The sequence below is a fragment of the Ascaphus truei genome, chromosome 3 (assembly GCF_040206685.1).
Source record: "Ascaphus truei isolate aAscTru1 chromosome 3, aAscTru1.hap1, whole genome shotgun sequence".
Taxonomy (NCBI): Eukaryota; Metazoa; Chordata; class Amphibia; order Anura; family Ascaphidae; genus Ascaphus; species Ascaphus truei.
Window position 1 is genome coordinate 274,786,993 of NC_134485.1, and position 23,417 is coordinate 274,810,409.

Sequence of the window (23,417 nt, forward strand, 5' to 3'; positions counted from 1 at the left end):
GCTGGGATTTCATGCCAATTTCAGTTCCAGGGACTCGGTGGTACCTCCCGGTCAAGATTTTACAAATCCTCGGCATTCTTATGTAGTTTGTGTTCCATTGTGTGTTTGCCTGTTTATGCGAATACTTTTCCAATTTATTTCACTTAATCTTGTTTTGCTCATTTCATGATCCCAGTATAAAGGTGTAAATGCCTGGTCTCCCGTAACAGTCCTCATGAAGGGTTTGCAGCAGTGTTTTATTCTTAGGCCCGGGCCATGGTGCCTTCGCCCGCGCTGAGGCGAGTGGAGGCTGTGGGAAAGTGGGTACTTTCCCCGGCCGTGGGGGGCGTTCCTAGGGGGGTCACGGAGCTGGTTCGCCCTTATTGGCACTGCTTTAAGGCAGTCTGTTCGCTCAGCGTGCGGATGCCTCCGCACGGTCTGCAGTACCATGGCCCCAGTCTTAGTATGTATTGTTTGCTTAAGCAAAATCAAAATAGTCTCACAGTACATTAAACATTTAGGGGCTGAGTAAAAGTAATATGTCTGTCCCAAAGGAGAAGAGAGAAGAGCCTCCATTTTAAATTAATGTTCTCTCCTTATGTATGTAATAATAATAATAATATGTTCTTGTATAGCGCTGCTAGTTTTACGTAGCGCTTTACAGAGACATTTTGCAGACACAGTCTCTGCCCCGTGGAGCTCACAATCTATGTTTTTGGTGCTGAGGCACAGGGAGATAAAGTGACTTACCCAAGGCCACAAAGACCCAAGGCCACAAAGAGCTGACACCACGAATTGAACCAGGTTCCCCTGCTTCAAACTCAGTACCAGTCAGTGTCTTTACTCACTGAGCCGCTCCTTCTCCCTGTATGTAGATATGTATGTATGTATGTATGTATGTATGTATGTGTGTGTGTGTATGTATGTATGTATGTATGTATGTATGTATGTATGTATGTATGTCTTTATTTATATAGTGCCATTAATGTACATTGTGCTTCACAGCAGTAATACATGTGACAATCATATAAATGACAAATAATACAAATAACACAATGGTAAGAAGTGATTCAGATATTCAAGTAACATTTAGGAAAGGATTCCCTGCTCCGAAGAGATTACAATCTAATTGGTATGTAGGAAGAATGTACAGAGACAGTAGGAGGGTGTTCTGGTAAGTGCGTCTGCAAGGGGCCAAGGTTTATGTATGAGGTGTAAATTAGCCATGGAGCTACTCATATGCTTCCTTAAAGCTGCAGTTCAGTCAATATCCTGCATGTGTGTGTTTTTTTTTAATAAATCGGTTCTGTAGTAAGAAAAAATACTTTTAGCATTTTCTGTTTTTAAAAAAACAACTTTGAAAGACCAATTTTCTTGTATTCTATTTTAACAGCCATTTGCTACGGCACTGCCCCTTCATGTCCTGTCACAAGCCCTGGCACACCCCTTTGTCAGCCCTGCCCTCCCTCTAGCACATGTCAGTGCAGGAGTGCTCATGAATATTCATGAGCTTCCACTGACTGACAGAAGCAGATGAAAAACATATACCATATCTAAAGATGTCGCCAAATTTCGCCGATCAATACATGGAGAACGAATTGACCGGCAGCTATACAGTTCTTTAGGTAATTAGAGATTGCCCACATGAAACTATTGAATTAAAAAAAAAAAATAACAAAAGACTGAACTGCAGCTTTAAGCAGCTTTAAGAATCACAGTAAGTTAAGGTTGCAGAGGCCTCCCGCAATCCCTCGGCATTTAATTTAAATGCCATGGGGAAGAGCGCGGGGCCTCTGCTACCGCCCGACCCCCCTCCCTCCCCAAAAGAAATCTGGCGCACCTCCCACTTTGCACACCGCTGCCCTAGTGCAGTGGGTTCCAACCCTTTTCTGATTTAAGGAACCCTATAATTATATTGTGAAATTCTGCAGACTCCAGACCCTCTCTATTTGCGATTCCGAGATCAGATGCATTGTAAGGAACCCCAACCCTCTCTAATAGCGTGTCTGAGATCAGATACATTTACATTTACAACTTTCAAATTACCTGAAAATTGTACTAAACCCTTTAGGGATACCCCGGGAACCCTGGTTGAAAATACTGTCCTAGTGTCTTTATACATTTCTTAGAAAGATATTAGTGCCTTTATTTTATGACACTGGTGACTCATAAAGAACAAAAGTTCATTGTACCCTTGTCATTACATGCATTCAAATTGCAGACTACCGTTTGACGTTGCAATACGGCATGTATACAAAAAAAATTGGATAACTGCACGGACACCAATAATATAGGAAAGAAAGTACTGTGTATTTACTGCGAGTTGCTGTAGAATTTGGCAACAAATGACAGTGTTACAAATTTACACTCTCAAAGGCTAGTGATTAGGAAACTTTTCCCCAACATTTTATATATCCAGCTTCTGGCCTGACCTTGATGTTCTTCTGTGGTTGTTTATTTCTTTTTGCTGCATTAATTTTGGTCAATATTAGAGCAGACCGTGCCAGCACATATCTTGGAGCCTATTCAGGAACTTTCAGAGGAGGATAGAGGTAACTTTGTCACCCAAGCATGACATTAAAGTGGGTCATTTTAGTTGTGTGTTTTTTTTTTTGTTACATGATTTCTTGTGATGCATGATGTAAGCATTTTTTCCATGATGTTTTCATGCACGTGGAAGCATTCCATCACATCTTACGCTGGCCAGATTTAACTGTAACAATACAGTACACATAACATTCAGATGCAGCGGCCGTTATTCGAACAGTTACCTGGGTAAATGTTGCGTTATGCCGCGTGTAGGTTGAGACATATTCACTAGTTTTGCCGGGGCAGACATAATGGCCCATCGGATTAACACAGCAGGGGTCCCTGCTGTGAGTCCTACCGGGGTCTGCCTGTCGGTAATAGACGCGCAGTAAGAGATAGGCTGAATCAGTCACTCTAACTGTGCGCCTCTCACAGGCGATCGCGGGGATTTTATTTACATTTTAAACATTACAGTAATGTAGCAGGGGGTCTCCGGAGCTGAACCGCATTAATTTCAGGTCCGGGGACACCCTACTTCCTGAGATACATGCCCCGTTATGGGGTGCCGGTATCTCCTATGCATTGAAATGTCCCGATCAGGTGACGCAAGACATTTACATGCATAGGAGATACCGGTACCCCATAACGGGGCCTGTAACTCGGGAAGCAGAGGGTCCCCGGACTTCAAATCAACAAGGTTTTGCTCAGGAGACCCCCTGCTCACATACACTAGTCATAACATTTAAATTAAAATATGTAGTAAGCATCAATACACAACCCACTCTGTGCCCGCACATACTATAAAACCAATATTTTTTTTTAGACACAGGATTAATACCACAGGCCAGTGGGGGTCCCAGGCTGGTCCCCACGGGTGTCCGCAGGCCCCACAGTGCCCCCCTAGGGGTTACCTCGGATGTCTGGGGGCCCTCGGGTAGTACCTGCTAAGCTCCATGGTCCCTGTGGGCCCCAACGGGGTTCACTAGTGATCCTCGTGGGTGTCTGGGGGTCCCCGGGTCGTCCCCACGGGTGTCTGGGGGCCCTTGGGTGGTTCCCACAGGTGTCTGGGGGCCCTTGGATTGTCCTCACTGGTGTCGGGGGGCCCTCGGGTGGTCCCCGGAGCTCCCACAGCTGTGGGGCCCCCAGTTCCTCCCTGCAGGTGTACGTGGGTCCTCAGGTGGTCCCCGTGGACGTCCATGGGTCCTCCGGTGGTGTCTGTGGGTCCCCACTGGCCTGCGGTATCATTCCCGTATTTTAAAAATAAATAAAAAATAAGCATGGTATACTGTACTTTACAATAAATACACCTCCTGTGCCCCCACATAAAACCAATAACCAAGGACCTAGTGGATTCATTAATTAATTGATGTGTTGGTTACTGCTTTTATATATACTGTTGCAGCTAAGCTTAATCTAAAGCTTAACCGCATTTTTTTTGACCTTTTTTTTTTCACCGCTGAAATTGGTCGTGCGCTAGCCGCATCTCACGGCCGCACGCGGCCGTTTCTCCAATCAGCGCTAATGGCGCTGAACAATAGAAGCGCCTGCGGCGCCGAAAAAAAAAAAAAAAAAAACAGCGCCTGCACGGGGTTTTAAATTACCTGCGGTGGCGGCTGCTTTAGACTCAGGGCGGCTGCCACTGTATGAAATGTATTATTTGGTTAGTGGTGTGAATTCTATAATTGATTATCTAGTGGTATGATTTATTTAATTGGTTGGCTAGTGGTTTTATTTAGGTAATTAATTGATTGCCTATTGCTTTTAATTTGACAGTTTGGGGGTTTAGGTGCTTGTTGTATACTGTAGGTTTTATTATTGTGTATTTTGGGTAGTCAGGCTTTTGTATTAGAGTGACCATTGACTGCTATAGTAGCTTATCGTGCCCATATTATATGGGTATGTATTACAGGCATACCCCGCTTTAACATACGCAATGGGACCGGAGCATGTATGTAAAGTGAAAATGTACTTAAAGTGAAGCACTCCCTTTTTTCCACTTTACAATGCATGTACTGTACTGTAAACATCATATATGTGCATTACTGATGTAATAACGCATTTGTAACCAAAATAAATACAGTAGGCTTTATTGAAATAAAATCTTTAATGTCAGCTGATTTTTCTTATGTGCTGACAGATACAACATGGATGAATGGAAAATTATTTTAAAAATATGTAGGAATGATGAAGGACAGGGCATATCTTCTACTGTACAGTATTTTTACTGAAAGGGCAGGAAGGTGAGGTGCATTTATTTGACTGACTGATATATTTTTGGGACTTATTTTTTGTGACTTTGGTGAAAACAGTACAGTACAGTGTTTTACAATGCTGTGCTTGCTTAGGCCGCGCGTATAGTGCCCGCGACCGGCGACGTCACCCATCCCCGCTAGCGAAAGTTATATTTCGCTTTGCGGCGGCATCGCAGACTCCCGGGCATTTGATTTGTTCAGGGGCTGTCACATGAGGTGACAGCCCTTGAAAATCAAATATTCCCGGCTTCCAAAGTCCGCTCCGTCGCATTGCCGCTCTCGCGCTTACTATAAGTGCACGCGGCGGCAATGTGTCTGTTTTTGGGCGGCATCGCCGGCACTATACGCACGGCCTTACTCAGGTCCTTGATCAGCTTGGCTTACACGCACGCACTCCCTCAGTCACACACGCACTCCCTCAGTCACACAATCTCTCACGCACTCCCTCAGTCACACAATCTCTCACGCACTCCCTCAGTCACACAATCTCTCACGCACTCCCTCAGTCACACAATCTCTCACGCACTCCCTCAGTCACACAATCTCTCACGCACTCCCTCAGTCACACAATCACGCACGCACTCCCTCAGTCACACAATCACGCACGCACACGCACTTAGTCACGCACACGCAGACGCACTCAGTCACGCACACGCAGACGCACTCAGTCACGCACACGCAGACACACGCAGACACACGCACACACCCGCAGACACACACGCAGACACACACAGACACACACGCAGACACACACTCAGACACACTCAGACAGACACACTCAGACAGACACACTCAGACAGACACACACACACTCAGACACACACACACTCAGACACACACACACACACTCAGACAGACACACACACTCAGACACACACACACACTCAGACAGACAGACACAGTCACACACTCAGACAGACAGACACACACTCAGACAGACACACACACACTCAGACAGACACACACACACTCAGACAGACACACACACACTCTCAGGCAGACACACACACACTCAGACACACACACACACACACACACACTCAGACACACACACACACACACACACAAGCACAGAATGCAGTAGAAGAGGACCTCCTCCTCCCCCGTAGCCTGTAACTCACATGCAAAGTTCCGTTCTGCTGCAGCAGCAGCAGCAGGAGACTAGAGCGAGATCTGAGGAGGGAGGAGGGAGGAGGGAGGAGGGAGGAGGAGAACGGAGGGAGAAAAGCCAGGAGCTGCAGTGCGGGCGGAATCACTGCTATAGCAGCTGATTGATGGCGCGCCCGATCTCCCCCTGCCATCCGGCCCCATTCCCCGTTACCCTTTAACTGCACTCCCACTCAGTTAGGGACCACAATGAAGGAGGTTGCTGTATTGGAGGTGCGCACGCACGCACGCCGCCCCCTGGTGTCCGTACTCGCGAAGCATGTGTACGTACACAGGGGTATGGTGTAACTAAAAAAAAATGTACGTACTTGCGAGTGTACGTAAAGTGGGTGTATGTAAAACGGGGTATGCCTGTACTATACTGTACTACTATAACAATCAATAGCTACAGGGTGGGTATAGTGGGTCCGGGGTGGGTGGTTAGGCCTCCTGGGTGGGTAGCTTGACAGGGTGGGTTATCCCCTTAATTACTATAGCGGTTATTAACCGCTAAGGTGATTAAGGGGCTAGGGGCCATTAGATTGTATTTTGCTATGTATGCTTTCTGGCAACAGAGGACACGGTCCTGCAGTATGCTGACGAGGACACCCTTCACATTGGCAGGGGTAAGTAGAACGTTTTTTATTTACTTTATTTATGCTGCATGGCTAATGTTGTGTTTTATAATGGGCAAATAATCTGTTTCAATATCTGGATAATAGTTATTTTGCCCATTACTGGTATGTGCTTGGGGGGGGAAAGGTTTATTGATTGAAATGTAGGCCATGTTTATTTATTTTGTAAATACAGGAATGGTACCGCAGGCCAACTGGGACCACCTGAGGGCCCACGGGGACCACCTGAGGACTCACTGACACCTGCAGGGAAGAACTGGGGGCCCCACAGCTGTGGAGGCCCCGGGAACCACCCAAGGGCCCCCAGACACCCATGGGAACCACCAGAGAGCCCCCAGACACCCACGGGGACCACCTTTTGGAACCAATTGGGACCTGCGGGGGCCACCTGCAGTAACATGGAGCCTAGCCGGGACCACCCGAGGGCCCCCCAATTTTTTTTTGTGTGTAAAAAATTAAATATGGTTTTATATGGGGGTACATGGGGTGGGTTGTGTTTTGGTGGTTATTACATATTTGAATTGTAAATTTTATTACTAATGTATTGTAGCAGGGGGTCTCCTGAGCAGAACCTTGTTGATTTGAGGTCCGGGGACCCCCTGCTTCCTGAGTTACAGGCCCACGTTATGGGGTGCCGGTATCTCCTATGCATGTAAATGTCTCGCATCACGTGATCGGGACATTTCAATGCATAGGAGATACCGGCACCCCATAACGGGTCCTGTATCTCAGGAAGTAGGAGGTCCCCGGACCTGAAATCAATGCAGTTCAGCTCCAGAGACCCTCTGCTATATTACTGTAATGTTTAAAATTATATAAAACCCCCGCGATCGCCTGAGAGGCGCAAAGTTAGAGTGACTGATTCAGCCTCTTACTGCGTGTCTATTACAGACAGGCAGACCCCTGTAGGACTCACACAGCAGGGTCCCCTACTGTGTTAATCCGATGGGCCATTATAGTCTGCCCTGGCAAAACTAGTGAGGATCACGGACAAATCTCGAAATCCATTTTGAGATTTGTTCGAATAACGGCCGCTGCATCTGTAGATGATAGTATGCTGACAAAGCTGCATTAGCTAGGTACAGCACCGACAAAGTTTATTAGAGCAAAAACCGCACGGCAGGATGCGTGGCGGTAGCGTGGAGAAGCGTTGACAAGCGGCTCGTTCGCGTGACGTCGGTGACGTCACAGTCACGTGAGCAGAGGGGCACAGCAGGCGCAGCTAGGGGGTCGGGAAGGTATATAAATTGCGCGCGGATTGGAGGGGGGGGGGGAACGGAGGGGACGCGGCTGGATGCGGCTGATGCGCTGACTATTCTCAGCACCAGCCGGAGTAAGTCCCGGTGAACCGGCGGCATTTGCTCTAATAAACTTTGTCGCCACTGTAGCAGTCCATGATTTTGCCCTGTATATTCTAATTTTTACCACTGCACTCTATTAAATGACTGCATGGCTTTAATAAATGGATTTTGTAGAAAACATACAGGGTTCACAACACAAGCTGTGAGGGTGTAAGAGATGTGTGCAGGGGTACATTTAATGGAGACTGATTTAGGGGTGAAATTAAATCCTGACTTTTTTGCGCCTGTTCCTTTAACAAGGCGAAACATACAAAAACAAGCAAAATAAAGGTCTACTCCACTTTGGAGAACAACTAAACCTTTACTCCAGCCCTTTCTAACTGGGTGGGTAGCCATGCGGGTTACCACCATAAACACACACACACACACATATATGTTTAAAAGCAGTGTTTAAAGCAGCATGCATTGGCTTAAGGGTTTTCCATGTAATGTGCACTTGCGACAAAAGATGGCACTGTGTGCTCATTTGCATGTAATTTACCAGAATCCCTTGCTGCCTTGTTAAGTCTTTTTTTTTTTTTTTTATCTGAGGCTGCTTCGGAGCTTGCGTTTATACCTGTCATCTATGAACTTTGAGTCGCTAGTCCATGCCTTTGTGTCAACGCAGTTTATATGCAAGATGCGGAGGCTCCAGTTTGTGCAGAAAACTGCAGCTTGGATGCGGAGATGTTTCTCGCGTTGAGCATATTACTCTAATTTTATTCGATCTGCACTGTGCTTCCAGTGATCTTCCGTGTTCGATTCAAGTTGGCCGCAATGGCCTTTTAAACGATGCAAGGTGAAGGGCCTGTTTATCCGCAGTCTTTTGAAGCCGCCCAGGGGTACAGGCTATGATCTCAGGTCCTCAGCGGGGTCCACCTCTCTGAGCCAAGGGTACTGCACCCTACTGGGTGGGCGGGCCTTCTTGTGTGCAACTTTAGAGGTCTGGTACTCGCTACCACCAGAGCTCAGGTGTATATTGACTTCAGCACTGTTTTGGGCTTGGTGTAAGATTTACTTCTTCCTTTTGGCTTTTCCTCTCTAACAAAATAATTGTATATCATTTTCATTTGTTCTTGAACTGTAAAGTATTGCGACCTTAAGTGGAGGCGTGTCTACGCACAAAATACATAATTACGATGGTGAATCATCTTTGCATTTATGGTCCCAATTTAATATCCATACATGAACATAGCCAGAATACACTGGTCAAACACTTTTCTTTTAAGGCATACTGAAAGGTTATCTTCCTTCTTTTTTTTCCCTTTTTTTTTTGAAGTGAAACTTCTTTGTTGGTACCTACAGGGTTTTGATGGGGGAACATTTCATTCGGTGTCACAAAAATGTGTGACAGAAGTGACGTCATGACGCAGATACGGACTCGGCATATGCTCAGAAGGGTCCTCTGGCCTCCGGCGCATTGCGCATGCACAGAGGCGTCTGGCACGCATGCTTAGAAGGATCCTCGGGCCTCCGACGGGCATGCGCAGAGGCCTCCGACGCAGCACCAACACTTGGGAGACAGAGAACACACACAGATACAGACACACACACTCTCACACAGACACACACAAACAAGGAATTCACAGTTAATATACATATATAGGGGCAAATAGCTAAAACAGAGGGTGTGTGCCAAGCACGCGCGTTCTAAGTCAAATTTCTTTGCGTTTTGTCACTGACATGGTGATGTTTTTAATTAAAAAAAGAAACACAATCACAAATACAATTTCTGTGACAAATCAGTGACAAAAGACAAAGAAGTTTCTCTTAAAATGCAAGTACTCGGCACACACACCCTTTTTTGTTTCCAAATGCCCTGCAACCCATCTTTATTCTCCCGTTGATTTCATTTGGAATGTTACTGGCCAAGGTAGACCTTTTTAAACTTCTAGTTCCATTCTATTTTTTTCTGATCTTTTGTAGTGTTGACACATTTGTTGAACATTATTTGGTCTTGCTGAGGTACATATGTAGCCCACCATATTGCTTGTCTCAGTGAGTTTTCTGATTTGTTCCTGTAGGTCTTTTGCACTTGGTCAAAAATAAGAATATCGTCTGCAAATTGTAGGTCACTCAAGTACTAATAGTTAATTTTTATTTCATTTTTTCCACTTTTTTTTTTTTTTTTTTTTAATATCTTGAACAATACTTCAGTTGATGCTGAGAATTGTTGGCGTATTGGCGTCTCCCAGTGACAAAGCTTTGCAGATCTTTCTTCTATCTTCATGTAATCTATTAGTTATTGTGGTTTTACTGTAAATGTTTCTATATAATGTCAATGTACACATCTGTAACATTTTGTCTTATGCATTTAATGGCTGAGGTGTAGACAGAATCAAATATTTTTTGGCAATCCAAAAGTGTAGCTGTGTTTTTTTTTTTTTTTTTTTTCGATTTTGCTTTAAATACCTTAATCAAACATTAGAAAAAGACTTCTTTAACAAATGGTGCAAGGTAGACAAACAGTCTTTGAAAATTCACAACAAGTTTTTCGTATGAATGGGAGCTGGGGCGTATTAAAGCTTAGCACCCACTTGTGGATCTGGGCCGCAGAGTGCCACTTAGTATACTTACATCGTTGAGATTACACAGTAGTCGATCATTGACTGCCATGTTCTTGTTATAGTGATCAGTTACAGTATACTGTAGAACATTGTGTCAAAAGGCCACAAGGACCCTATTAAATGAAATGGTTGTTCTGCCCAAGCATTTGAATCATACTGATGGCAGTTTAATAGTTTCAGAAAATGTGCCATTTTTTGATTCATACCATTTATGGATCAAGACAACCATTAATTGACTGATTTGATTGCAATCCCCTTAATATTAAATTCGCTTTTGGGCTGCTGCATACATAAAATTAGATCATATAATCATTTTCACTTCATAGATCTAACAAACATCTTTATGACTGCTTGGTGTTTTTCATCTCAGTATTGTAATGTTATTTTGATTTATTAGAGAACCATTTAATATACTTGGGGCCTCATGCAGAGAGCAGCGCTATTTACAATCTCGCCATTTTCCGGAGAAAATCACGCTAAAAACAGCTGAAAATGGCGAGGTAGGAAAAAAGCGCCATTTTTTTTTTTCTATTTGAAAATCTCGCCGTGCGGCTGGCGAGAAACTACATCTCGCCAGTCTGAAAAATATCCGAATTCAGAAAGGCGCGCTCGCCATCTAGCGGCTGTTTTTGGCGCGATTTTCTCCAATTTTCTTTGCCAACTAAAGTTGGCAAGAAGCAGGAGCTCGCCGGCTATAGGGAAACAAAAAAAAATGCGCGATTTTTTTTTTCCCTTTCAGCTGCGCGCATCTCCTCATTTACAATTCTCCACATGCAGTAATGCTAAAAATAGCGGATTTCGCCCATTTCTGCATATGGAGAATAAAACTCTCCATTAAATCTAGTTTTTCTAAAACTCTCCAATTATTTCTACCGCTGCTCTCTGCATAGGCCCCTTGGTTTGCTGCAGCTTTGATACACTGTTGCCTAGTACTTTCAGCAGGATGCATCTTACCTTCCTTTGTTTTTTTGGGGGTATTTAGTGTTGATCTATAGACCTATATAATTAATGTAATAATCATGCTTCATTTACAGGGGTGAGGTGCTTTTTTGTTCTCTAAATATGGTGCACATTTAAAAAAAGAATTCTCACAGAATTTTTATAACATGCCGTTTAAACAGATATCTGCTTTTTAACATGCCATGGCCATATATAATTATAGATTTGGAAATCGAAGAATCGCCAAGCACCAGTCAACCGTATTTGATAAATTCCTTGAAGAAGAACCCATCACTAACTAAAGAATTGCGGTCAGTCTTGGAACAGGGCTTGACAGAAAAACTAGAATCCTTGGGAATTAAACCGGTAAATTTGCATACTATATTTCATTTACAGATTGCAGGAAGAATTTCAAGTTTGGGTTACAGAATTTATTGGGTACAAAGGGTCTTTCTCTTTTATCCTGCACAGCACATGCTTTCTCCTGTGTTTTTCTTGAACTTTCTTCCACTTGCATTGGGGAGTGTATCTTTTGACAGAAGGTGTTATCCGTGGTAGAACATCAGAGATTTGAGAAATGTCACATATGTAATTACTACCTGCTTTTGTTATTGTTCAGGGTGTGCGTGGTATCCAGAGTGACCACTTGAACAGAATTTTAGACTCTATGGAGTCTCATAGAGAAGAGAAGGAGAAACTAATACCGGAAATTCAGCACATCCGAGAGAGTCTTTCACGCCAAGTGAATATTAAGGCGGAGAAACGTGCCTCATCCTCTTCTTGTAAACTTGCTTCTTCTATCTCTCAACTTTCCACAGATGGTAAAACAATCTACACACATTATTTTAACATTGGCTCCAAAGCATGCATCAACTTTCCTCTGTAGGCTGCTGTGTCTTATTGTGTTGATAGGAGCAATGCTAATTTGCGTCGCCTAGGAAGACCTGTCATGTTTTCAGTTAATAGACGGCTGTATCACTGTGTATGATAACAATACAGTAACACAATAGCTGCTTAGTTTTGGGTGACTTAAAGAATTTCTGTCCATCATGAAATTGTCCAGTATGTTTATTTGCTTAGCACGTCTAACATCGCGCCGGACCTTAGTTACACCAAATGGTCACCTGGTGTGTTTTTAAAATTAGAAGGCCATGTAAAAGATTTATTAAGTATGATTTATTTATTAATTTACCTCGTTTTAATGTTCCATTCTAATATTGAAACCGGGCCTTGTTTTGCCCCATTTAGAAACTGCAGCAGCATTATAATAATTACCGCCTAGTTTTTGCGATGTCTTAAGGATCCTTGTAGAACAAGATTCATATGTTTGTAAGGAGTATTATTAAACAAAAAAATATGTAAAGTGATACAATTAGAGGTCAGATAATGTAGCTTTCTTCTTCTTTTTTTTTTGCGTACAGTAGTTAAATGGGAAACTTTAGGAAGTGCATCCTCAGTTTTATTGCAAAAGCCATCAAAACCCAAAGCGCCCATATTAAAATCTTCACAAGATGAACTCCAGCTCGAACAAAGATATCCAATTCCTGTGAAAAGTTCTACACCAAAGTAAGACCTAAAGCTACATTTTAATGTGCACATTTCTTAACATGCTACAGAAACTGACAATTTTAATTTGTTTTTTATAGAATTAAGCTGGTTTCCTCTAGAGATCCCGGTTTCCCAAAGCATTCAACTGTTACGTAAGATTACAGTTCGTTGTGTCCTTCATATGTTCATTTTTAGGTTACAGTTCGTTGTGTCCTTCATATGTTAATTTTTTACTTGTTTTCTGTTGTGTTTAAGCTATTGCAAAAAAAAAAAAGATACATTTCTGTTGTCATTTGTAAGTGCATAACCATACGATATTACATATAACCAATTTACTGTGAACTGGGATCTTTTTCTTTTGCACTGTGTATATGTTTTCCCTGTTTGCAAGGCCGGTATTTAAAAGCAAAAATATTTAAGTTTAGTTTTTTTTACAATGTAGTTCAGGACTGAAGAGGTAATTGGCTTTAAAACTAGCATGTTTAAAACACTGAGGTTATTTTTAAGACCTGTATTATTATTATTATTTATTTATTAAGGCAGACGTGTTCAGATATTTCAACAAACAGAAATATTCTGTTATATAAATAGTATGTCGAAGGTAGAAAAAACAGGATGTTCAGCGCTCGTGCTGTATGATGGCGTGGATGATCCCTTTGCAGCATGTACATAAAGCGTCTCCCCAGAAACTCTCAAATCTAGGTGAACCCCCCTTAAAAAGGGGGGAGGGCACCCTGAAATACAAGATAATAAAAAATGCACAAATGCACACCAGGGATTAGTGGAAGGTAATTTATTAAAAATACACACAAACTCTGAGGGGATCCAACCCCACCTCAGAACAGCTGTACAGCTGGACGGCTAAGTACTACCCAGGAGAACACCTGATGGTGACTAAACCCTAAGCTGCACAGTATACAAATACAGTAAAATTTATATAAAAACACATGCAAAGAAAATAAAATAACTGCGCCAACCGTGTAAAATGGGGTTCAGAGTTCAGTCCCTTTTGGAGTAAAGTCCTGCTGCCAGAGTCTCTGTAAGAGGTGATTCAACAACCTCTTGATTGTTACAGAAGAGTAAAGAAGGGGGGATCCTCCGGCGCGATGTCTTACTCCAGTCTCCAGGACATATGTAATATAAACAGACAGTATTACCTCAGAAAATGGGAGAGAACAGAGAAAACATAGCATAACACTGTTTATTGAACAAAATTGATTAAAAAAGAGATTGTTAACTCACAAGCGACCATTAAAAAATGGCATAGAGGCAGAAGTTTCAGTCTCTGCCAGACTTCCTCCCAAGTGGTTAGGTGTCCGCGCCGAGTCTGTCCCAGTTGATGAGATGGTGGTGCAGGGATGTGGATGAGAATCGGGTGGTGCGCCCAGACTTGTGCACAGTCTGGTCTTTCTCCCGTCTGTCAGCCTCCTTGCAGTTGCGTCCACGTCCCGCGCATGCGCATGCGCTCTGGTGGTGGAATTCGTCAAAATGGGATTTCTGCCTCCCCTCTCTGTACGGTGGCTTGTAAGGACCAAAAGACGGTCTTTTGGTCCTTACAAGCCACCGTACAGAGAGGGGAGGCAGAAATCCCATTTTGACGAATTCCACCACCAGAGCGCATGCGCATGCGCGGGACGTGGACGCAACTGCAAGGAGGCTGACAGACGGGAGAAAGACCAGACTGTGCACAAGTCTGGGCGCACCACCCGATTCTCATCCACATCCCTGCACCACCATCTCATCAACTGGGACAGACTCGGCGCGGACACCTAACCACTTGGGAGGAAGTCTGGCAGAGACTGAAACTTCTGCCTCTATGCCATTTTTTAATGGTCGCTTGTGAGTTAACAATCTCTTTTTTAATCAATTTTGTTCAATAAACAGTGTTATGCTATGTTTTCTCTGTTCTCTCCCATTTTCTGAGGTAATACTGAGAAAATTACACTGCATAGACGAAAGGCACCCAGCGTTTAATGTTGTTCTGTGAAACACACACCATACTCAAGGTGGATATAGAGGTTAATGTAAGTGTGCTTCCTCAATACCTTATCTCTAGCATACTATTGTGTTTTAACCCTTCCTGATTGTGGTCCCTCTGTCTGTTTATATTACATATGTCCTGGAGACTGGAGTAAGACATCGCGCCGGAGGATCCCCCCTTCTTTACTCTTATATAAAAACACATGAAAGAAAAAAACAAACATGAAAACAACCTATCAACAGATTTGTATAGAAACCGCCATAAGGTTGGGCACTGGCAAGGGGAAACGGACACTCACACTGAGACAGTCAGCAGACTCGCGGTGTCTGCACAGGATCCGGATCTCGGCACCGCGGAGATGGAAAAAAACGCTGCTGTCTCCTGCAGGCTCCGTCTCAGTTTACCAGCATACACGCGCAGGATGACCTGTCGTGACCTCTACGCGTTTCGTACCAAGTACTTCGTCAGCACGAAGTACTTGGTACGAAACGCGTAGAGGTCACGACAGGTCATCCTGCGCGTGTATGCTGGTAAGCTGAGACGGAGCCTGCAGGAGACAGCAGCGGTTTTTCCATCTCCGCGGTGCCGAGATCCGGATCCTGTGCAGACACCGCGAGTCTGCTGACTGTCTCAGTGTGAGTGTCCGTTTCCCCTTGCCAGTGCCCAACCTTATGGCGGTTTCTATACAAATCTGTTGATAGGTTGTTTTCATGTTTGTTTTTTTCTTTCATGTGTTTTTATATAAATTTTACTGTATTTGTATACTGTGCAGCTTAGGGTTTAGTCACCATCAGGTGTTCTCCTGGGTAGTACTTAGCCGTCCAGCTGTACAGCTGTTCTGAGGTGGGGTTGGATCCCCTCAGAGTTTGTGTGTATTTTTAATAAATTACCTTCCACTAATCCCTGGTGCGCATTTGTGCATTTTTTATTATCTTAAATAGTATGTCTCTCATATAAGACTTAAGATAAATAGCTTGTCTTCTTCAAATAATCGGATATCAAAAGATATCGCATTTTAATCGCCAGCATCATTGTGCAAAATTCCACCACTGAACGAACGAACGAACGGTCATTGTTACACTTTTTTTTATAAATTATAGTTCACCCAAATGACCACATTTTATAAATTAGAGATGGCTGACATAACATGTTATCTTCTTTGCCCATTGTCTACATATTAATATTACAATTTACATTTCTTTATTAGTGCAGCCTTTTTAAAAATAGAAATATTGCAACATGCATTTGGCATTGTGAGATAAACCTTTTGCAAACTGAATTTAGTGAAAATAACATTACACTGATACATCAATAGTGGTATTTGCCTCCATTTTTCAATGTCATCTCAAATAATTACATCAATATTGAATTGATATTTAATGCCATTACTTGAGTAAGACATGATAAATATTGGTTATGGTTGTAGATGCAGAGGGTGGGAAAATAAAGTGAAAACAGGAACTCCTTTCCATACACATTCTTTATCGTGCATGTGCCTTGCTATTAGAAATACTGCAATACATTTTTTTAATTGTCTAGGACTTTTTGAATGTTTCCATATTGACCTAGTCATTTTTTGTTGCAGGACGCCACCCTTTAGCTCTGATGACGAGTCATATGAGGATGATATCCCCTTGCTGTCTCACAAACCTACTGACTCATCAAAACCAAAACTGTGCTTTACCAGGAAAAGCAACATAGACTTGGTAGAAAGTGATTCAGAAGGGAGTTTGCTGGAAGAGTTTGATCCCAAGCTCGTCCACAAGCAAAATATTCAGAAGGCAGTTCCTGTTAAGCCAGCAAGAGGTAATGATGGGAAAATACAAGCTTTACTTGGGCATCATATGTAAATAAATGCAGCTTTCACAAGCTTGACAATTCAGTTTTTGTTACTATTTTGAGCAAAGTTGTAAGCCAAGAGGGAGACAAAAATCAGAACTTTTGTCGATGTGTGTGTATAAAGTTTTAGAATGGTATCCATATTCAGCCTATATATGTTTACATTCTAGTATTCTAGATTAAAAAATCAGAACTTGCACTTTTGTTCACAGGTTCTGCAGTCCTGTATCCATGCAGCTGGGCACACAAATTCCAATAAACAATGTTTTAGACCAGCACTCGGTTATATTACGTATATCTGACTCTTAGTTTGTAAAGAAAATAATGTTTTAAACGTTAAAATACTAAATTTCACAATAAGCCATAAAAAAAAAAAGAATAAGCAATATTTACTAATCAAATTCCATGAGGACACATAGTTGTCACAAGAAAGAGCGTTTCAGGGTCTGTACCTTTTCCTCAATAAATATCCCTTATTGTCTTATTTGTTTAATTGCTTTTTTGTCAAATGGAATATTTTAAAGATTAAAAAATATTTCATTACAAACGAGTCACATATACTGTACTTTATATAACTGAATGCTGGTCTTAACCCTTGTTTATAACATCTTAGTATTAAACAGCATCAATGTTATATAGTGATGTCCAATGTGACCTTTAAAGTTCAAATCGGTCACTTGGTTTTGATACTTAAAAAATAAATAAGATGGATAACATATACGTATACATTTTCTTTCAATTCAATTTACGCTATCTTTCCATGCAAATTATTATAAATTGACTCATTTGGCAAATGAAAGCATTGTCACCCTACTGTTGGGACTTTACACATGATGAGGACTTATGACACATGAAGCCCTTTGTATAAGTGGCTGTGTTATCATTAGAAGACTATCTGCTTGTGTGTGTGTGTGTGTGTGTGTGTGTGTGTGTGTGTGTGTGTGTGTGTGTGTGTCTGTGTACAGCGAGCATTAGCTTATATGGGCTCCATGTAACAATGGTTTTTCAGACAAAAGGTGACACATTGTGCTCATTTGCATGTCATTTCCCAGAATCCCATGCTGCAGTGGAAGCACTGTATGCTGGGGATAAGGTTGAGGACCTGCTGCGCTCGGCAGCCGCGCGCGAGCCACCAGCAACTTTCCTCTAGCCTGCTGGTCCCTGCTGCCTCCTTCCGACGTGGCTCACTGCGTGCTGTGACGCGTCAGACGGCCGGAGCTACCAGCTCCTGGTGTTTTGCAACGCTGACACGTCACGTGGTGCGGCAGTGAGGTCTGAGGCCGGGGACAGACTCTCTCCTCATTAGGGATAATGTTACAGGGTGGCACTCTGATTAATGCAACTAAATGTAGTTTATTGGGAAGCGATGCACTCTGCCAGCCTTAGCTGCTATCTCTGCACAGCTTGTCGGCCCTGGGAGGAGAGGCAGCAGCAGATGCACGGGGTGGGGGGAGGCGGGGGAGGGAACCCCTGGCACAGAAAGTGTGATGGCCTCGCCCCCCACGTCATGGCCACTTCCCCCGCTCAGAAAAAAGTTTCCTGCGGGTCCTCAGCCTAATGGTGAAAGGCGGGGTTGCAGACCTGCCTAAGACATGTGAATGTGCTCACAAGTGATATTTGTTATATATATATATATATATATATATATATATATATATGTGTATATATATGTATGTATATATATGTGTATGTATATACATATACATATGTGTGTGTGAGTGTGTGTGTGTATTGTTACCCAGAAAAAGAAATATAGATGTATTCATTAGTTATCCATCTATAAAAGTATTGCTGGCTTATAAAAATTAACTAGCAAATACATGTTTATAGTCTTATCCAGACATAAGAATATAGATGCATTTATAAGTTATCCATCCATAGAAGTATCTCTGGCTTTTAAGAATTAATAAAATAATGCTGGCAAAACTATTACTTAAAGAAATAGATGTGTAGATATGTATTCCAATAGGATACACATGTATACATGTATACCCTGGTTTATGAGAGTTATTGACACAATAGAGATGGCTTCAATCAAATAAACAGAAATGTATTAGAACAGCAACAAAATATAACAATTACACTGTAATACTAATTATACTTCCTTATAAGGTTTGTTACTTATTACAGGCCTAATAAAACAATACAATACAGTTAATCCTATCTAAACATACATTGATATAAAACACAAATATATACAGATTTACAAGTGTGCAAAAATTATGATCATAATTACCTGAAATGATGTCTGTTGGAATTCCAACAGGTCTTTCTGTGAGCTCTCCCTCCTGACTCTTCTATAACTAACTGGTACCATGTCTCTTGTTTTTATGTGTGTCTAAATCCATTGATCAACATGTAGTGCGATTTTGATTGGTTGGTGTGTTTCTTTGAAGTTGATGGGAATTCATAGCAATACCTCATCCGTCATATAATAGTAATAAATGCTGGACAAGTCAACAAGTTCCCGGAGTTTGAACTCTGCTGGGAATATGTATCTGTTTCCCCTGGGGTCTAAATGTTCATTCAGGAACACAATTGGTGTTTAAAGTTCTTGGAATAAACCAGGGTGTGGAGTAAAGAAACCTTTTGTTTGTCAACTTTCCCTCACTTCTTGCATCTTACTTTTATGTGTTCTAGGTGCAGCTAATATTGATATGAACTAAACGTTTCTGATTCCTGCACAAAAGCAATTTTTCGGATATAAATATATATGCTGTGGAGGGTTTTTGTCACTTTTTTTTACTCACCATAACTTAACTCGGTATGGTAAACCCCATCCTTTAGCTTCTCTGCATACCCAGTTAACCAACCCCACACTGATGAGACCCATTAAGGTCAAAACAGCTGTCTGTGGGTGGGTTTTCTGGGTATGCATCTTAACCCTGGCTGTGCTCAAAGCTGTGACCATGCAGCAAGCTTAAGCCTATAGGGAACCATGTTAAAAATGGTTTTTGAAGCAAAAAGTGGCTCTGTGTGCTCATTTGTATGTCATTTCCCAGAATCCCTTGCTGCAGTGGAAGTGCTGTGTGCTGGGTGATAATGGTGAAAGGCGGGGTTGCAGACCTGCCTAAGACATGCAGATGAGCATACAGTTGTATTTGCATATTTGCTTTGCTGTGGAGGGTTTTTGTCACTTTTTTTTCTCACCATAACTTAACTCAGTATGGTAAACCCCATCCTTTAGCTTCTCTGCATACCCAGTTAACCAACCCCACACTGATGAGACCCATTAAGGTCGAAACAGCTGTCTGTGGGTGGGTTTTCTGGGTATGCATCTTAACCCTGGCTGTACTCAAAGCTGTGACCATGCAGCAAGCTTAAGCCTATAGGGAACCATGTTAAAAATGGTTTTTGAAGCAAAAAGTGGCACTGTGTGCTCATTTGCATGTCATTTTCCAGAATCCCTTGCTGCAGTGGAAGTGCTGTGTGCTGGGTGATAATGGTGAAAGGCGGGGTTGCAGACCTGCCTAAGACATGCAGATGAGCATACAGTTGTATTTATATATATAAACGTGTGCTGCTTGGGCCAATATTTACTCGCCTGGGGGTTAAATCCACTCGCCCGGGGCGAGCAAATGTATAGGTTTGTCGTACACTGTGTATATATATATATATATATATATATATATATATATATATATATATATATATATATATATATATATATATATATATATAAAAAATAGATGATACCGTTCTGTGGCTAACGAAATGCTTTTATTTATGCGAGCTTTCGAGATACACTGATCTCATATACATATAAATATATATTATACCCGAGACAATTGCTTTTGTGCAGGAATCAGAAACTTTTTAGTTCATATCAATATTAGCTGCACCTAGAACACATAACAGTATTTATGTAACGCTTGCGCTCACCATGAACAAGGCGGGACCCCGGTACTGAGGTGGGAGAGTATAGAACACGCCACCCACAGCAGCGGAGGCACGTTTGGAGAGTGGATAGTCAAGGTTAGCTGGGTTAGGGTTGGAGATAATAGAATGATCTTGATACTTGCCGAGGTCTGAGGTAGGAGCCAGGAGAGTAGTCGGTAGCCGGGTGCCATAGTAGGATAGTCGTTGTTCGTGTGCCGTGGTCAGGGATGGAGAGATACGGAAGGTCAGAGGCAAGCCGGGGTCGATATCCAGAGAAGGGTCCAAAGTCTAGCCGGGTCGGTACACAGGAGATCAGACACAGTGGCAGGCAAAGCAAAACAACAGGAGCACGGACATGGGAACAGCAAGGCTACAATGAACTATGCTCAGCCAAAGAAAGTGAGAGAGCTGAGCATAAATTTGTGAGAGAGTCCAATGAGACGGGGTGGAGCGGAGGAGCGGCTACTGCAGAGACAGGGATAGGCGGTGAGGTGCAGGAGACAGGTGAGCAAGATGAGTTTTGACACGTAGCTGGGGAGCAATGCACGCGCGTCACGGCCGTGCGACGCAGCGGGGGCGGAGCCAGGCTCCGTAGGAATCTTGAAAACCCTCTGTGGGTGCGCACGCTCTGTAAGGTGCGTGGGAGGCTGTGAAGCGGCAGGTAAGGAGGGAGCACGCCGCGGGGGAGCCGCTCCCCGATTCCTTACAGTAAGGTGCGCGGGAGGCTGTGAAGCAGCAGGTAAAGAGGGAGCACGCCGCGGGGGAGCCGCTCCCCGATTCCTTACAGTAAGGTGCGCGGGAGGCTGTGAAACAGCAGGTAAGGAGGGAGCACGCCGCGGGGGAGCCGCTCCCCGATTCCTTACAGTAAGGTGTGCGGGAGGCTGTGAAGCAGCAGGTAAGGAGGGAGCACGCCGCGGGGGACGTGCTCCCCGATTCCTTACAGTAAGGTGTGCGGGAGGCTGTGAAGCAGCAGGTGAGGGAGCACGCTGCGGGGGAACCGCTCCCCGATTCCTTACAGTAAGGTGCGCGGGAGGCTGTGAAGCAGCAGGTAAGGAGGGAGCACGCCGCGGGGGAACCGCTCCCCGATTCCTTACAGTAAGGTGCGCGGGAGGCTGTGAAACAGCAGGTAAGGAGGGAGCACGCCGCGGGGGAGCCGCTCCCCGATTCCTTACAGTAAGGTGTGCGGGAGGCTGTGAAGCAGCAGGTAAGGAGGGAGCACGCCGCGGGGGACGTGCTCCCCGATTCCTTACAGTAAGGTGTGCGGGAGGCTGTGAAGCAGCAGGTGAGGGAGCACGCTGCGGGGGAACCGCTCCCCGATTCCTTACAGTAAGGTGCGCGGGAGGCTGTGAAGCAGCAGGTAAGGAGGGAGCACGCCGCGGGGGAACCGCTCCCCGATTCCTTACAGTAAGGTGCGCGGGAGGCTGTGAAGCAGCAGGTGAGGGAGCACGCCGCGGGGGAACCGCTCCCCGATTCCTTACAGTAAGGTGCGCGGGAGGCTGTGAAGCAGCAGGTAAGGAGGGAGCACGCCGCGGGGGAACCGCTCCCCGATTCCTTACAGTAAGGTGCGCGGGAGGCTGTGAAGCAGCAGGTAAGGAGGGAGCACGCCGCGGGGGAACCGCTCCCCGATTCCTTACAGTAAGGTGCGCGGGAGGCTGTGAAGCAGCAGGTAAGGAGGGAGCACGCCGCGGGGGAGCCGCTCCCCGATTCCTTACAGTAAGGTGTGCGGGAGGCTGTGAAGCAGCAGGTAAGGAGGGAGCACGCCGCGGGGGACGTGCTCCCCGATTCCTTACAGTAAGGTGTGCGGGAGGCTGTGAAGCAGCAGGTAAGGAGGGAGCACGCCGCGGGGGAGCCGCTCCCCGATTCCTTACAGTAAGGTGCGCGGGAGGCTGTGAAGCAGCAGGTAAGGAGGGAGCACGCCGCGGGGGAGCCGCTCCCCGATTCATTACAGTAAGGTGCACGGGAGGCTGTGAAGCGGCAGGTAAGGAGGGAGCACGCCGCGGGGGAGCCGCTCCCCGATTCCTTACAGTAAGGTGCACGGGAGGCTGTGAAGCGGCAGGTAAGGAGGGAGCACGCCGCGGGGGAGCCGCTCCCCGATTCCTTACAGTAAGGTGCGCGGGAGGCTGTGAAGCGGCAGGTAAGGAGGGAGCACGCCGCGGGGGAGCCGCTCCCCGATTCCTTACAGTAAGGTGCGCGGGAGGCTGTGAAGCGGCAGGTAAGGAGGGAGCACGCCGCAGGGGACGTGCTCCCCGATTCCTTACAGTAAGGTGCGCGGGAGGCTGTGAAACAGCAGGTAAGGAGGGAGCACGCCGCGGGGGAACCGCTCCCCGATTCCTTACAGTATGGTGCGTGGGAGGCTGTGAAGCAGCAGGTAAGGAGGGAGCACGCCGCGGGGGAGCCGCTCCCCGATTCCTTACAGTAAGGTGCGCGGGAGGCTGTGAAACAGCAGGTAAGGAGGGAGCACGCCGCGGGGGAACCGCTCCCCGATTCCTTACAGTAAGGTGCGCGGGAGGCTGTGAAGCGGCAGGTAAGGAGGGAGCACGCCGCGTGGGACGTGCTCCCCGATTCCTTACAGTAAGGTGCGCGGGAGGCTGTGAAGCAGCAGGTAAGGAGGGAGCACGCCGCGGGGGAGCCGCTCCCCGATTCCTTACAGTAAGGTGCGCGGGAGGCTGTGAAGCAGCAGGTAAGGAGGGAGCACGCCGCGGGGGAGCCGCTCCCCGATTCCTTACAAATATATATATATCGAGAGATATCTCGAGAGAGAGAGAGAGAGATCGAGTTCCAAA

The 23,417-nt window shown here is 44.7% G+C and overlaps 1 protein-coding gene across 7 annotated transcripts in view; it reads left to right on the forward strand.

Annotated features, from left to right (window-relative positions):
* Positions 1–23,417, forward strand: part of DZIP1 (DAZ interacting zinc finger protein 1) — an 89,358-nt gene that overhangs the window by 46,565 nt on the left and 19,376 nt on the right. For 5 of the 7 annotated variants that reach the window (XM_075590848.1, XM_075590853.1, XM_075590854.1 and 2 more), the window contains 5 exons: positions 11,611–11,753; positions 12,007–12,208; positions 12,809–12,953; positions 13,034–13,087; positions 16,502–16,722. In XM_075590848.1, coding sequence (XP_075446963.1) covers positions 11,611–11,753; positions 12,007–12,208; positions 12,809–12,953; positions 13,034–13,087; positions 16,502–16,722 — 765 coding nt within the window. The remainder of the gene's footprint in view (positions 1–11,610; positions 11,754–12,006; positions 12,209–12,808; positions 12,954–13,033; positions 13,088–16,501; positions 16,723–23,417) is intronic. The other 2 variants (XM_075590851.1, XM_075590852.1) reach the window with 2 other exon arrangements.